This window comes from Rhineura floridana, chromosome 1 (genome assembly GCF_030035675.1).
Source record: "Rhineura floridana isolate rRhiFlo1 chromosome 1, rRhiFlo1.hap2, whole genome shotgun sequence".
Taxonomy (NCBI): Eukaryota; Metazoa; Chordata; class Lepidosauria; order Squamata; family Rhineuridae; genus Rhineura; species Rhineura floridana.
The window spans coordinates 171413788-171430629 of NC_084480.1; the positions used below are offsets into that span (position 1 = coordinate 171413788).

The following is a 16842-nucleotide window of genomic DNA, read 5'->3' on the forward strand; positions in this document are numbered from 1 at the left end:
CCAAGTCCTGCGGTAGCCGGCTCGTTACCTCCCCCCAGTTTGAGCACTCTTTGAGGACAATTCTGTAGCCAACTATGGATCCACTTGATAGTTATTCCATCCAGCCCACATTTAGCTAGCTTGTTAACCAGAATATCATGGGGCATTTTGTCAAAAGCTTTTGCTGAAGTCAAGATATATTATGTCCACAGCATTCCCACAGTCTACCAGGGACGTTACCCAATTAAAAAAGGAAATAAAATTAGTCTGGCAGGATTTCTTCTTCATAAATCCATGTTGGCTACTAATTACTACATTGTTTTCAACGTGCTTTCAGACTGACCACATTATAATCAGAATTTTCCCGGGAATTGATATCAGGCTGAGTGGTCTGTAGTTCCTAGGTTCTTTCTTCTTGCCCTTTTTGAAGATAGGGACAACATTAGCTCTCCTCCAGTCATCTGGCACTTCACCAGTCTTCCATGATTTCGCAAAGATAATAAACAGTGGTTCTGAGAGTTCTTCAGCCAGTGCCTTCAATACTGTAGAATACAGTTTGTCGGGCCCTGCCAATTTGAACCCGTTAAAAGTTATTAGTATTCCTTGACTATTTGTCTATCAATCTCAAGCTCCAATCCTGCCCCTTCTACTTCATGTTTCCCGGGAGGGTCATAGGCTCTTTTTGGGGAGAAGACTGAGCCAAAGTAGGAACAGAGCACTTCTGCCTTTTGTTTGTCATCTGTTATCATTTTGCCATCCTCATTGAGTAGCTGTTCCAACATTTCTTTTCTCTGTCTTTTACTGTGGAAGTATCTGAAGAAAGCTTTTTTGTTGCTTTTGGCATCTCCCGCTAGCGTCAGCTCATTCTCAACTTTGACACCATTCCCACTATTCTGTGCTATCTCTCTGTACTCCTGTTTGTGGCCTGGCCTTCTTTCCACTTCCTGTATGTGTTCTTTTGTGTTTTCTAGTCATCTCTATGGTTTCTGTGAAGCCACATTGGCTTCTTCTGCTATCTTCCCCCTTTTTTCCTTGACAGAATTGTTTGCCATTGTGCCGTTAAGAGTTTTCTGTTTTAGAAATTCCCACCCATCTTGGTCTCCTTTTCTCATTAGGGTCACTTGCCACAGAACCTTGGTTATCATTGTTCTGAGTTTATTAAAATTGGCTTTCCTGAAATCCAGCATTTATGGCTACTCTCAGCTTTTGCTTCCTTTAAAATCAAGAACTCAAGTATTTATTTATTTATTTTATTTTATTTATATACCGCCCTAAGCCCGAAGGCTCTCTGGGCGGTGTACAAAAAGATAAAAACAAGCACAATATATAAATACAATAAATACAATAAATCAAGAAACAAAACAAACAAATAAAAAGAAACCAAACAACAAGTATAGTGTCACCCTCCCCCCAGAGTTCCCGTAACTGCCACTTCATCCACCAAGTCATCTCTGTTAGTTAGAATCGAGTCCAGGATAGCTGATCCTCTAGTCGCTTCCTCCACTTTTTGTAAGAGAAAGGTATCTCCCACAAAAGTCAGGAATTTCTTGGAGGGGCCGTGTTTGGCAGAATTTGTCTCCCAACAGATATCGGGATAATTGAAGTCCCCCATTACTACTACATCCTGCCTCCTTGAAACATTGGCCATTTGCTTTGTGAAAGTTTCATCCTCGTCTTCCCCTTGATTGGGTGGTTGGCTCCAAGCACCATGTTTCTTTTATTCCTTCCTCCATTAATTCTAATCCAGATACTCTCGATGGAGCTACCAAGTATTTCTTTATTTCTGTGCAGGGATATATATTTTTAACATATAGCACAACTCCACCTCCCTTTCTATTCCTTCTTTTTGAACAAGTTATATCCTTCAATTGCTGTGTTCCAGTCATGGGAGTCATCCCACCAAGTTTCAGTTATACCGATCAAGTTGTATTTACTCTCCTGTGTTAAGAGATCAAGGTCGTCCTGTTTGTTTCCCATACTCTGGGCATTTACGGCCTGTCTTCCTAGGAAGACTATTACTGGGTCCCATTAGAGCTGTTCCCTTAGTTCCTATTACTGTGCATAAACCTTTGTTAGTTGCTACTGCCAAGTTGACATCTCCCTCCCCTTAGGATTCAATTTAAAGCCTTCCTGATGAACTTCTCCATGCTTTGGCCAAACACATTCTTCCCAGTCCTTGTGAGATGCAACCCATCACTTGCCAGCAGTCCATCTTCCAGGAAGCGTAGCCCGTGGTCCCAGTATCCAAATCTGTCATGTTGGCACCTCCTTCATAGCCAGTCATTCACTCCTCTTCTAAGTACCAGAAGGATAAGAAAACTATCTGGGCCCCAAAGTCCTTGAGTTTCCTTCCCAGAGCTTCAAAGTCTGATGAGATTTCTTCATAGTTCCATTTGGCAGTATCATTTGTTCCCACATGGATGAGGAGAAAGGGATACAGGTCAGTGGACTTTATGAGCAATGGCAACCCTTCCGTCACATCTCTAATCCATCCTCCAGGGAGACAGCATACTTGGTGAGTCCATGGATCTTGTTGTCATACTCGGGATTCAATCCCATGCAGTAGGGAATCTCCCACTACTACTACTACTACTCTTCCCTGAAGTCTTCCCTGAACCTTGCCAACTCCTTCTCTGTGTCTGAACAGTAAAGTCTCACACATAGGACACCATGGCATCCAGGCACTTGCAGGTGGAGGATTGGGAGACAAGGTGAGTCCCCCCACCCCACATCCCACTGCAATTTCCCTGTAGCTGGGTAGTTCAAGCCCAGAAGCACCTTCTGGAGCATGGGGATGTTTTGAGGAGCACAGAGGACACCTTCCAGGACAGGTGCCAGCAGCTGGCAGAATGACTTGATGGCCTCCATGTCCAGTTGGAAGAACTGACAGCTCTCCAGGTTAGTCAGAGTGAAGGTGCAGAGGCATGGCACAGAGCCTATGCTGTCACTCTTGTTGGTTGAGCAAGTAGGCCAGGAGGATGGACACCTACTGGTCATACTGGCGAGGTAGAGGCCATGGAACCATGCAGAGGTGTGAGGTAACCTGCTGGCACCTACAGAGTGGCACTGCAGAAGGAGGGGCAGCACCATGCATGCTGGAGGCAAGCATGCCCTCCCCATGGCTGAGACATCATTGCACTGGACACCTCCTTGCCCTGGGATGGTGCCAGGGGAGCTGCCCAGTATCTGGGCATTGGTGCTCACAGCTGCTCATGACATCATGAGTGCCCCTCCTCCTTCCCTTGCCCCAGGTCTCTCATCCTCATTGCCCTGCCAAGACATACTGTGAGGAAAGTGCGTTGGTTGCCTGAGTGGATACATTGTTTTGCGTAGCTGGCAGCAGGGAGTCACATTTCACATCACCCCTTATCAGCGATGGCTGGCCGTTATGGCCTTGAGGAGCTCCCTGGAGTCTGTTTGCTTGTTGTGCCCTGTAGGTAGGAGGGAAAGGATAAGAGCTGAAAGTGTCTCTTCCCAAGGGAGTTGGCTGGTATGATGTGGGGTGATGTCTAGGAAAGGCTGCTTTAGCTGGTGCTGGGGAAGGCCCCTGCAGACAAAGAGCCCCTGCTGATGAGCACAAGTGGTGCAAGCCGAACTGGCAGCCCGAGGAGAAAGCCCTCCTGTACCAGCAGGTGGTGGCCAATGCTGAAAGAATGCTTTGCACCTGTGGGGGGTGGGTGTGCTGCTGAGGAGTGGCATCGCAAATGCTGCCACTGCAAGTGTCAGTGCCACGGGCACCGAGCCCTGCATGAAGGAGCCCACCTGTTAGTGCTGGGATGGCACCTCAGGGAGCATCTGCAGGCATGCCAGAGGACTGGTGAGGGCTGGCGTGCCCTTGAGGGTGCCTTGTACCAAGCCCTGGCCTGGGATGACCTGAGCCTCACTCCTCTCCAGCCAACTGAAGCTGTGTGCGGAACAAAAGTGGCTTTACTGACAGGTGAGCACACCTGCAGAGGGTGGGAGGGGGGATGGAGGCCTCTGGGTGGCTGAGGGGTGTGGGGCCTGCCCCATCCCTGTTGACTTGTTTCCCTCTGGGTGCAGACCCTCCCTGAGAGCAGAAATAAGAGCTAGCCCCATAGGAAGGACCTGGCACCAGCAGTTAAGTGGAAGGGGGTCTTGGCGGAGGCAGCCAGGCCCAAGCCAGCCAGGAAGTGCCCTCAACAGCCAGCTGACCCTCCAGCCCCCCTGCAGCCATTCTACCTCCCTAGCCCCCTATGCCTGAGGTGAGGGCGGTGGAGCTGCTTGTACCAGAGTTGCCTGCAGAGCTTGTCTCCCAGGAGGTGCCAGCTCGGCCTCCCAGGAAGGGTTTGGAGCGGCAGTAGGAGGAAGAGGTGCCTCCATTGCTTGTGCCAGCTGAGGAGGCTCATCCCTTACCCCCACGGCTGCATCACTGGAGTTCACACAGAGCCAGGTGTTCTCTGCCCAGGCGTGCCCTCTGGCTCCTCCCAGGGTTGGTTGGAGATTGGTGTGGACTTGGCTGGGTGCAGTGGGAAGTTGTCTGACTCCTGGTGGGCAGCTAGTTGATGCTCTTCCATCTCTTTCCCTCCTCCCCTTTGTGTTTCCCTCACAGGCTCCCTGAGGCGGTGTGGCCCTTTAGTGCTTGTGCAGCTGATACAGATTGTGCCCAAGGATGAGCTAGTGGATACGGCTGAGCCACCTCTGGTGCCTGCTGTCCCCCAGCAGCTGTGCTGATGCTCCCTGACAGGTCAGCTGACCCAGTCTTGCCCACTCACCCCTCTGTGCCTGCACAGGATGTGACTGGGGCTTGTCCTGTCTTGCCTGTGCTTTTGCAGGACTCGCATCCCGTGACTCCTGTGGAGCCAGATGTCCCCACAGTGGTGCGGGAGGAGGTTGTCCAGCTGTTTTTGACCTTTGTGGACCCCTGATGGACCTGATGCTGCTGCCTGCAGTTGCTGTCCTGAGGGGAAGGCACTGGCCACAGCAGCAAGAGCACCACCACCAGGAGCAGCGGGAATGGGGGTTGCAATAGCAGTGAGGATGGGGGGCAGCAGCATGGATAGGACTGATGGGGCTGTGACCCTCATCACCCCTCCCCCTCAATCCAGATGACATAGCTGGGGGGGCCTTGATAGGGAACAAGAGCAGGAGTGGAGAGGGCAACAGCGGAGGGAGCCACAGGAGTAGAAGGCTGAGGCTGAAGAGGATCTGGATAAGGGGCTGCCTACCCATCCCCACTCAGCCCCTCCCGCGGTGGTGGTGCTGTGGGGTCAGGTGAAGGATGGGTGCTGTGAGGCTGGGCGTATGTGGCAGGAGGCTGCTGCAACGTCTGGGTTTGCGCTGCTCGTGCTCCATGATGGTCTTGAGGAGCGCAGCTGAGGATGTTGGTGACACTGTGTTGTGCCCGGAGCTCGGTGGATGGGGGCATCACTGCTTCCCATACCTGATCGGATGCCCTGCAGTAGCGAATGGCCCAGATCTAGCAAGATATGGCTGCGGTGGCAGCAGGGCTCGAGGAGGAGCCTTTGCCCCTCCACAACCCTCCACAACCTGGTCTAGGTGGTGGCTCCTCTGGGAGACACTCATGGTGGCCAAGGTGAGCAAGGCATCTGTACCCGGAGGGAGGGACTTCTGGTACTCACTGTCACAGTGTGGCTTCTGAGGTGGCTGTAGTCCTGGTGACAGAGGCAGCAGAAGAGGAGATGTCTGTCATGTCTGGCCAGGTCTGTGCTCCACCCCTGAATGTTTGTGAAGGGTGTTTGTGAGGGTGTGTGTGTGCACCTTCTGCGCACACCCCTCTGTGTCTGCTATGCCTTCTGTGATGTGTATCTCCTTGTGTGCTTGCAATAAACTTTCCTTTTGACTGATTGATTTTGATTAATTGAATTTATTTAGATGCCACCTTTCCACAGCAAGCTGTGCCCGAAGTGCTTTACAACAAACATTCATGTGCTCTGTTTGTTGCGATGCATGGGTGATAGCAGCCACCTGTGTGTGTGTGTAGCTTGCAGCACTTGTGATTGGGGCAGGTGTGTATGCTGGGGGGCTGCACCTGCGTTTGTTTCCCTGGCCACTCTGTGCTGTGGAGCTGCATGCAACTGTGTGGTTGAGCGTGTTGTAGGCATGCCTGGTGGGTGGCGTCTTGATGGCTGGTTGCCAGTGCTGTGGTTGCTAAGGATGCCGCATGTGCCATTTTCCCTGTGTGTTTGTATTTCTTTCCCCCTCCCCTCCTCCTCTTGGGGTGTGGGCCCAGATGCTGTATCCTTGGGGACAGTTCTCTTTGTGACTCCCCTTCCCTGCTTTTCCTGAGCAGCTGCCAGCTGTGCTGGCTCTCTGTGTTTCTAGTGTTTCTTCTCCTTCCACTGGCCAGCGTAGGCCCCTCCTGGGGGCTCCTGAATGGGGTTAGGAATGGGGGTAACATAGTCCAGTGTCCATGATTTGGATTGGTCTGCTGGCAACCCTCAGCTTCAGATCTGAGGCAAGGTTGAAATGGACCTCTGTCGGAGCTAATAAGGTAGTTTCCCAAAGCATCCCCCTACCCCATGCACAGCCCTATTAGGTGGTTCTAAACAAGCCACTGTCTGTCAGGTCGTTTGCAGGGTAGGCTACCGACTAACTAAAATAGTTGAACCCCATGTATTAAACCATTTTAGCTGGTTTCGCTAGCTAGGCCAAATCTGTAGTCTCTGCGTGAACCCTGCTTCTTCCCTGTGTGGGAGGAGCAAAGTGACACGACTACAAGGACAACCCCCTGCCTCCCTCCCCAGCTCTGAGCTGGGATGTGTTTGTAATCATGGCTGAACCCTGGAGACACTTGAAGAGCAGTGGGACATCTTGCTGCTCTCCACATTGCTTCAAGGCTCGGTGTATGGTTTGGCAGAATGCTCATTATTCTGCAGAGAATGGTGGGATCTCTCACTAGCTTAAAATGAGCTCAGTAGTACTGAATGCATTTGTGAACCTCTGATATTAAAAGCAAACTACTATCAGTCTTGTCGTAAGGATTCTGTGGAGTATTTCAAATACCAAAAAGTGTTGAATAAATGCCATTTACAGTTGTGCACAGGCCCCAAGTTTCACTGTGTATCTGATCTTCGCATTTTTAAAAATTCTGAACTGTTTCTGAGTATTCTCTCCGCTTCAGTCTGTTTCAGATTTCGAGCCACTCTGTATAAAATGAAACTCTCTGTTTCCCAGTCATTATAAAAGGGAATCTAAAAATGGCTACAACTTTCCCCTCCGTTATCTAAAGTGGATGGAATTTACAAGGCTAGGAGTTCCTCCAAAATGAAATATACCTGCCAAATTACAGGCAGATAAATCTAGGAGTTTGGGGGCAGGACACCTTTAAAGTTTGTGTTTTTTTAAAAGAGACAAGTTATAACATTTATATTTTCTGCCAGAATTGGATGAAATTTGAAATTTGGTCACTCCTTCTGAGGGGATGAAGTCTGCCAAATCTCAGAATGATAGAGGCAATGGTTCTCATGCAAGGGCAGAATTTATCGATTTAGGGTGAGTACAAAAGGAATAATATGTAGGTGGGAAAAAAGAGCATGGATCCCCAGGAATGACTAGAGTGAGGAAATGTCACCCCCAAGTAAGGACTCTGTGACCCTAAGGGTTATTTGTGAGAATGGTCTTCTACCCCCCCCAAGTTTTGGGGGATACATCCTCTTCTCCCTGGGAGAGATGTCTCTCTCATTTACTTGCATGCGGGAAGAGGGATAGTGGAAAAATCCCCAGGAAAGCCTGGGGTGGGAACATTTTCTCTCCATCATGGACCTTGTTACCTCGAGCATGCATTTCTGCTTCCCCACACAGATTTTGGGGGGGTGCAATGGAGATCACTTCATTGACTTTCACAGGGAAATGCATAGATACATGTGAAAAACAAATAGTTTATAATCCCTTCCCCAAATCACTGTGATTGGAGTGTCCTGTTCACCAAAACTAAAGATTTTCCCACCTTTACACCCCTTCCCCTCCCGTCTCGAGCTCTGAGCATTTACACAGTCAGATTGGATGGGTGGGTGGCTATGCATTTTTTGAGAAGCAGAAGCCACAGAACCACTCAGAAGTTTAGGGAGTCCCCAATCCACCTCAAGACATCTTGTTAACGGCACAATCCCTCTGAGAAATGTGAGAATCTTCTCTGAATCATCCCAGTTCGCCTGATAATCCAGGCTACACACAGAGCTGATGCACACCTCTACTATGTACTATTACAATATTTTGCCAAACTTCATTTTGTAGTTGCCCATAATGCATTGTCTTGAAATAATATTAATAATGTGCTTGATCTATGCTTATGCAAATAATGGTCTTCTTTGCTCTTCAGGGTGAAACTTCATGTGATGTTGATCTGTGATTAGATGTCTAATCTGGATGTTATCAGGGTATGGATAATCCATCCAGGAAAACTACTTTGAGCTACAGACACTATGTGGGCATTCCAAGTGTAGGCCAGACCTAACCACATTCCCAAACTATAAACAATATCCTTGAGGACAGGTTGAACCCCACTTCCTAAGTCAGATGGACCATCTGCCAATAGCACTTCTGTCTTCTCTAGCCTGAGTTCCAGTTTATTCATTCTCATCCAGTCTCTTAGTGGTCCCAGACACCTGTTCAGCAGCCTACTGAAAAGCAGCAACAGGGATGGGGGAATTAGCTTGGAGTAGCAGGGCTAAGAAGTACATATTTAACCCGTTATCACTGTGCCATTTCCTTACAAAACCCACCCTACTGAAGCCGCTAATGGTCTTTCTGAGGAGTGGGTTGGGGGAATGGACACGATACAGAATGTTACAAAACAGATGGACACAATATAAAATAACTATTATGGTTATTTCATGTACTAGAGTCCATGTCATCATATGCATGGAGTGTTACTCTTCATCAAATCCATGATGAAGTAGACTCCAGTCCACAGAAGCTTATGCCAGAGTAAAACGGATAGTCTTTTAATGTTTTTAAACTTCTCTTTGTAAAATGCCTTGTGAGGATTTTGTCCTAAAAGGCAGGACAGATATATTTAAATTAAGTTAATAATAGCAGGCCACAAAACTCCATTTTTTTCTGTGATGAAAGTGGGCATAAAACAGGTGTCTTTCTTTCTCTGTGGAACAAAGAGTAATTGAGTGTGTGTATGTGCAGATAGGCGGCCTATAAATTAAAGTATTATTATTATTTATTAAATAGCAACTAGGACAGTAGCGCTGGAAGAGGGGGTGTTTAATTATTTTCCCACTTTCCAGTGCTATTGTCCCAAGTCAATGTACCCCTCATTTACGGCCTGATGGCTATTTAAAAAAGTATATGTTGTTACATATTTTGGTCCTCAGAAATGATATACCCAACCCCCAACCTAACTGATCTGCAGAGATAATAAATTAGATCAAGCCGGAAGGTTTTCACATTTTTATTGTAAAGCTTTGGGAGGGCTAATTACAGTGGAGTTTGTCATCTGACAGCTCAGCAAACAAACAGAATGGAAGAGAACAGAAAAGGGCTCACAAGGTGTCATGCTCACTGTTCCAAACAAAAAGTATTACAAGGGAATCAATTGTGCTCATGGTGCCTGGGGAGAACTAAGCCCCAGGCCCAAAGCCTTCCCAGTGCAAGGGAAATGCATCACATTGAGAGCAATACAACCTTAGCAAGAGAGGCAGTGCCTAAACATAGGTCACCATCTGAAAAATAGTTGGGTACTCTTTACTCTGCCGTAGGATTTCTCCTTTTAGAAAAAGCTACACCTGCATGTACATAAAACTGTACAAAAAACAAGGCATCACAAGCAAGGAACTGAAATCTCGTATAAATAGAACCAACACGAAGAGCTACAAAGGGGTCACTTGGCTCCCATCTTACATAGCTGGCCTGTGCCTGGCCTGGCCTCCCACCTTTGGTTTTACCCCTGGCTTGTCCTAGTGCAGTGCTCAAAACCGTCATCCCCCTGCCCCTTCCCCTTCAATGTGCTTGTCTAGCCCAGGACCCTTGCAGCGCCTTCTTTCTCCCCGTCCCCCACCCCAATCTCTGTGCACATAGGATTTCTCCTTCTGGCTTTAACTTGTGCAAAATGAGCTTCGCCTGGTGATACCTTGGCCCTTGGAGATTGCCCACACTGTCCTGTGGCACCTCCCCATTCTGTGGCCTTTAGCTTTTATCACCAAGTACCAATCTCAATGGCACTACTGTTGTTCCCCATAATATCTTCACCTCTTCTCCTCCACACAGGAGGCAGCAAGGTCGTGAATCACATCTCCTATTGGTTTTTCTTTAGGGGACCAGCTCCTTTCTTTTCCTTTCCTCCCTCCCCCTTTATCAGATCTTCCAGGGACAAACCAAGAGGAAAGAGGTGGAAGACTTTAACCCCCCACCCCATCAGATATTATCAGATACACCACTGTGGATTAATCTAGCCCACCATCCACACTCTAGCATTGGCCTTGGCCTAGCTAACAGGGGAATAAGCAATCTTAACCTGCTTGGGCAAGCACACAATTTTTATCCATTTGGCCCTGTGGCAAGTGTATCTGAAGATGGGAGTAGCTTTGGGATGAGGCCAGCCTTGCAATGCCCATCATCGAGGAACAGGCCTGGACATTTCTTCCACCTCATTTTTGACTTAGCAGGCCTGACCTATGGACAGGCTTATTTTAATGTCCTATTCTATAGGCAATTTTATTAAAAATGAAATATGACAATCTTACCTGGGAACCACAGGTATTCTCTTGTCAGTGAGCCTGGCTCCCATCTATGCCTTCCACAGCAAGGAAGTAATACGGAAGAGTGAGAGGAGGGTCCTGCCCCCTCGCCACTTGACAGTGGCACTTTAAAGTGTCTTGATAGGACAATGTGTGGTTAAGGATGGGTGGCTGAAATCCCTTTCGTCCCTGGGCAGAGCTGATTCAAGCCTGTTATCTACAAGTGTCAGTGCCTGCCACCAACCTGAATGGGTGTGGAGAGAACAGCCATTTCCAATCTCCTTCTAGGTCACAGCTCATCATTGGTCGCTCAGGCTGTTGGTACCAGAATAAATAGGTAGTGTAATGCCCCCTCCCCAGTAAGTGGGTTGCGCTGAACCAGCCCTGAGTCTCAGAGAGTGTAAGGAGCAGAAGAGGAAAGTTCTTTGCTCTCATGCAGACTGAAAGTCACCAGGAATGTCAGACGGAGGACTCTGGTTACTGAGATCCAGACACCTAATTCTCTTGTATATGGCAGCCACAGAAGAAAGTTGCTAGTTTGCTCTGTCCTATGCTTCAGTGTCATCGGTACAGATGGTCAGAAGATGATATTGTAGCAATCTGATCAGCAGGGGTCAGATGACATGAGGGGACAATCGGATCCTATAAAGCTTCTGGCTGTGGCCTGGCTCCTCAGTCTGAGGAACTTGCAGGCTGCCCCTTCCCCCCTCCTGCCCTCTGCTTTCTGGCTTCCCCCTGCTTCCAGACTGCCAACCCTGACACACACATATACAATTCTACCACAAAAGAAAAGGAAAGGTATCCCTGCATTACACCACTAGGTGCTTCCCTCCCCTTCTCCCCGGATTCATGCAACAGAGGAAGTTGAACAGAGACATGGCAAAGAAGGGCGATGGCCATTCTGCCTCCTGCAATACAGCTAAGAACACATCCATGGCCCATGGCAACATGTGGGGAAGGGGACAGGGACTATGGGCACAAGAAGAACCAGGTCAGATGCAGGAGCCAAGAGAACTGGGCTGGGCCCAACAAGTGCCAGCTGGTCAGGTGAATGGAGGTCTCACACCGGAGTTTATACCAATGAACACTGTGTGGGACAAAACGCATCCTCCACTGCCACATGGATTGGAATGAAGCCCCACAGCTGGCAGGTGGACAGGGTGATGTGAAGGGATTGCCATGAGCACTCGGCTATGTGAAGTCAGGAGGTCCAGTTGAGTCAGGACAGCTAAGCAACTTAAGAACCAAGTCACTAGGGCAGTCAACAGGTGGCTGGAGGTGGAAGAGTGCCCCTTCACCCAATTAGGCCTGGACATTTGACCTATCCAAGGGCACCCACTTGGGGTTAACCATGCCAAGGGTAGTCCCACTATTCCTTATGGGATCCTGGTAGAACTGCAATACCACAATATGGTTTCTACAGTTTGATGCTATGTGGCTAAACCTGTGGCACTGGAAGAGAATATTGGAGCCCTTGAGGCTGGCCCTCTGGTCTCAAGGCAGAGTGAGGGGGGATGACTCCAGCATATGGAGGCCCCATGGCCCCCAATGTGACCCTGAGTCAAAGCTCCATTTCACAAAGGCAATGGTGGCTTACAGGCAGACTTTTCAAAGGCTGGGATCATGGCGCTGGGGCCTAATGACCCCATGGGAATTCCCTGCCTCGAGTGAGGCAGAAGAGATATTGGGGACTTAGTGGGTTAGACATCTCTTCCACCTTTCCAACGGGCCCAGCTCCACTGTCCACCGGCAAAGGAGGACCAGATGGAAGCCACAGCTACCAGCTTTAAGGCTGATGTTGAAGAGTTGTGATGTTGAAAAGTTGCTGAAGTCTGAAAAGAGCGTAGGGGTGAAAAGCTCTGTAATGCCCTTCTGCTCCGTTCTGGTGACCGGCCAGAGCTCTCGCCTCTCCAGCCAGTGCCCCATCCTTATTTACACTGTGGAAGGCAAGGGTGGGCTATTAGGAAGCGCTTGCTCCCATGTGCTCTTCTGTGTGGTGAACGGTTCAAGCTGGAAATTGCTCCCTGTGGTTTTGTTTTGTTTCAAAGTCTTTTTGTTTCAAGGACAATAAAACTTTTGATCAGGCAGGACGCAAATGTCATTCCTAAGATTCATATTTACAGGAGTCTACAGTAACAAGAGAGGCAGCTTTTCCCCCTGTACCTGTGCCAGGTGCCCTTGGCCCTGTGCCCAATGGACTCCACCAAGTCTACGTGGACCTTTGGTAACTAAGCCCTTCCCCCCACCCCCAGCCCTGAAGCCATGAGGCCAAGCCCTCTTCACTAAGTTCCTTTCTCCCTCTTTCCAGACATCTAGGGACCACTCTACTGAGAGCTTGGTAATTCATGTTGGCATCAGTTCTCTTGCCCTGGGAGCAATGAGTCTATAAAAAAGTGTTCCTGTGCCCAGGGCCTGGGCAAGGCATTCTCACCTGGCAGGCACAGAACCACCAATGCGAGTGATAAAGCGTCACAGTTTGAAAAGTCCCTTCTTTTTATTCTTCTTTGAATTCCAGACACTGGTCTCAGAGGTGTTTTTCAGGCACCTTTCATGGTCCTGTTCATCTCACAGGTAGATCTCCCGCTTGGCAGTTTGGGATGATGGTGTGGTGGCTGCCTGGAAGTCTGAGGTCTGGGTGAGAGGGATTTCCTCCATGGGGGAGTCCTTGCAGGGCTCATGGCTACTGTTGGAGAAGGCACTGTACGTGGGGAGCAGGTGGAGGTTAGCCATTTTGGTGTTGCGCTCTTCTGAGAGTCTGGGGCTGCCATTCCCAACTTGCTCTTGGCTCCCTCTGTCTTGATAAGGCACAAATGTGGAGAGTTTGAGGGCGTTCTTGGGCCTCCGACTTGGAGATGACTGACCTGGCATCCAGCAGGTGTCAGAATGACCAAACTCTGTGCATTCCCGGGTACAGGTCCCTGTCATGGCTACATCAGGCAGAGGCCGGAGATCTGCACACAACAAAAAAGGAAAGAGGAGGAGGATTAAGACACACACACACACACACACAGATGTAGCGCACAGTGTGAGCAGGTGCTATGGCTAACCTTTAGGTAAGCTCAAAGCAAATCATGCTGGGAGTACACACCCTCAGGAGCAAAGTGTCTTCATCCATCCTTTCTATTATTGCAGCGCTGCTCTCCTCAGAGAAGAAGTGCCAGAAGAGGGAACTAAAGAGTCATGCATGCTAAAGAGCACTAGTCCTCATGAGTGAGGCAATCTGTATCACCATCAGTCAAGTGAAAAGACATAGACCTTGTTTATACATACAACAGAATGAAGGGTAGATTGATACAATAAAGTCCTAATGAGGTAAAATGCACTATACAACTTCAGACGGTTGCTGAGGAATCAGATGTGCTACTGCTACATTAAAAAACAAATCCTCACACATAGAAAGCTAGCACAGGAGAGAGAAGGCTGGGGTAGGAGCTTTCTCCCAGATGTGCCTGGTTTTTTGTTTTAGAAAAATAAATGTGGAATTCCTTCCACATACAGTGGTACAGTCTACTGTGGACATTGAATTATGCTGAGATAAGAATGTTCTCATGCATAGAACTGAACTCTAGGTGTTTAAGTACCACTGCTAGTATGGTGTAGGGGATAGAGTTGCACTTTAACTACGGAGATTTGGATTCAAAGCCCTGCTCAGTCTTGAAGGTTGCTAGGTGACTTGGACCAGTCACTATCTCACATGCTAGCCTACTTCACAGGGTAGGTGAACAGAGTTAGCCATGCCTATATAGAAAAGAAATATAGCTCAGACTGCTAAAACAAACTACATATTTCTGTTTTTAATTGTTTGTTGCTTCTTCCAAACTAATAGTTCAGTCCAAATGTGCACACATATTCTCTCCATGCTTTTTAAAAAGGCATTTTCACTGGGGAGGGGAGTGAATTCAAAAGGGCATTGTTAACCATCCAAAGAGGATTTCATAAAACTACAAATTATGTAATAAAGCAATACCATGATAAATATATTTTTACATTATGTGTAATTTAAAGAAATATAGCATTTACATTTAACTAAAAATATCTAGATTTCCCAAAGAATCATTGTATACATCATATGCCAAAGTTACCAGGAATTTGATATTTTCACATTCTGCGCCGTCAGTATTTTCAGCAATGGATGCTTATCACTGCCATACTACCACAGCAACTCTGTTCTCCACTGAAACCTCACAGCTTTATGAATTTTAGATTTAAGGTGATCTACTGTGTTTTAAGAATGATTTCTCCACCAGCAATTGGAAGAGTCCCATTCTTCAAATGCTTCTTTGCTTTGTCTCTCGTTATATACTTCCCATTCTTAAAAGCCTCCAATAATTCCAATTCTGGGTTTTGTTAAAAGATCTCACATCAAACCTTATGCCTTGATAATAACGGACTGCTCTTTCGTTGGTTGCCTCTTTTTCACAACATTGCTGGTCACTTTTTGTTATATCTTTCTTCTGACGCTGTAATTCTTGGGGGAAGAGAGTAGTTTGTCCTCATTTTGATGAACTATTATCTGAGGTTTATTACCTCTCTGCTTAGGGTTGCCAGATCAGAAGCATCCCCAACTCTGAGATTTCAGGGGCAGGCCCTAGTGATGTCATGAGGCGGTCCCTAGTGATGTCATTAAGCATGATACATTAAGCATCAACCACAGTTGCTCGGAGCATACCATTCAAACAAAAAGAATTGTCTGACTGGAAATTAAGATAGAAATCCTAACTAAATGAGGGCGTTCCCAGGTCCACCTGAAGTGGCGGGATCATTTCTTCTCACCTGCTTGGGGAGCTTGCATAAGGAACATTTAATCTAGCCTACTTGCTTCTGGCAAGAAGGGTTTAAGTGCCCTCAGGCCAGGCTAGGCCAGTCACCATTTACTAAATACAATACCAGACCAACCACAAGATTTCTGTAAGTAAGGCAGAAAACTCAGCATCCCACAACCAGTCAGGTTTCCTAACCAACCCCCCCAAACATCCTGGCAGCCAGTCAGCCAATGTCACAGAAATCCCCATGCAGCACAACCTGACCAGGAGGCTACAGTCAGTGCAGAATGCTGTAGCATGATTACTGACATGAGTGAGACCCTATCAGCACATAATACCTCTGCTCTGAAATCTGTACTGGTTGCCAATTTGCTACCAGGCCAAGTTCAATGTGTGCTTTCCATGTTACAGGTTCCATACAGTACCTGTTCTGCTCTTGTAAGAAATTGATCCTTTAGTGGGGCATCACCTACCCTTTGGAACTCCCTGCCTATTGACATTAGGCAGATGCCTTCATTGTATTCTTTTTGGCACCTGCTAAAAACATTTTTGTTTAGGTAAGACTACCTAGGCATGTCAAAGCTATTATGTTTTTTATTTGTTTTTAACTCATTGGTTTTATTATTTATTATTTTGAATGTTTTTAAATACCTGTCTTTAACTGTTTTTGCAAATAATTGCATTGTTTTAATTTTCTGTAAACCGCTTTGAGGTTGTTGTTTTTTACAACAAAGAGGTATATAAATGTTGTAACCCTAACCCTAGGATCTCTTTCTACTTTTAGGAACAAAGGAATCCACCTTATACCGTGTCAGGCCATTTGGTACAATTTAGCTAATCTAGCTCAGTACTGGTGACACTGACTAGCACTGGCTCTCCAGCATTGCAGGCAATAGGCTTTTCCAGAGATTTTATTTTAGATCCTTGCATGCAAATAATGTGCCCTGCCACAAAGCTATAGCCCTTCCCCTGTTTAAAAAGGTATCTTTTAAAAATGTTCTTTTCAATTCACTAATGAATGCAGAGCACATGTAGGGCAGATCCACACCACTCATTTAAAGCACATTCAACACACATTTGAAGCACATGAATCCTACTACAGAATCATGGGAACTGTAATTTGTTAAGGGTGGTGGGAACTATGAAGGGGAAACTACACTTCCCAGGATTCTTTGGGGGAAGTCATGTGCTTTAAATGCAAGTTGGATGTGCTTTCAATGTATTGTGTGGATCTACTTAATAAACTTTACCTGCATGTAAATAATTTTAATTATTTTTTTAAAAATGGAAATCAGCTACAAAGTTTACTGGATAACGATGGGCTATGCACCATCTCTCAACCTAATCTGCCCCTCAGAGTGAAAACAACAGAGGAGATCATGACCACCTCAAGCAAGAAGGGCACACTTAAATGTAGAGGAAATAATAATATA

The 16842-nt window shown here is 47.2% G+C and overlaps 1 protein-coding gene across 6 annotated transcripts in view; it reads right to left on the minus strand.

Annotated features, from left to right (window-relative positions):
* Positions 1-9354: 9354 nt before the first annotated feature.
* PCDH1 (protocadherin 1) overlaps positions 9355-16842 on the minus strand; it is a 163941-nt gene continuing 156453 nt past the window's right edge. For 5 of the 6 annotated variants that reach the window (XM_061585739.1, XM_061585712.1, XM_061585704.1 and 2 more), the window contains exon 5: positions 9355-13597. In XM_061585739.1, coding sequence (XP_061441723.1) covers positions 13212-13597 — 386 coding nt within the window. In that variant the 3' untranslated portion in view covers positions 9355-13211. The remainder of the gene's footprint in view (positions 13598-16842) is intronic. The other variant, XM_061585730.1, reaches the window with a different exon arrangement.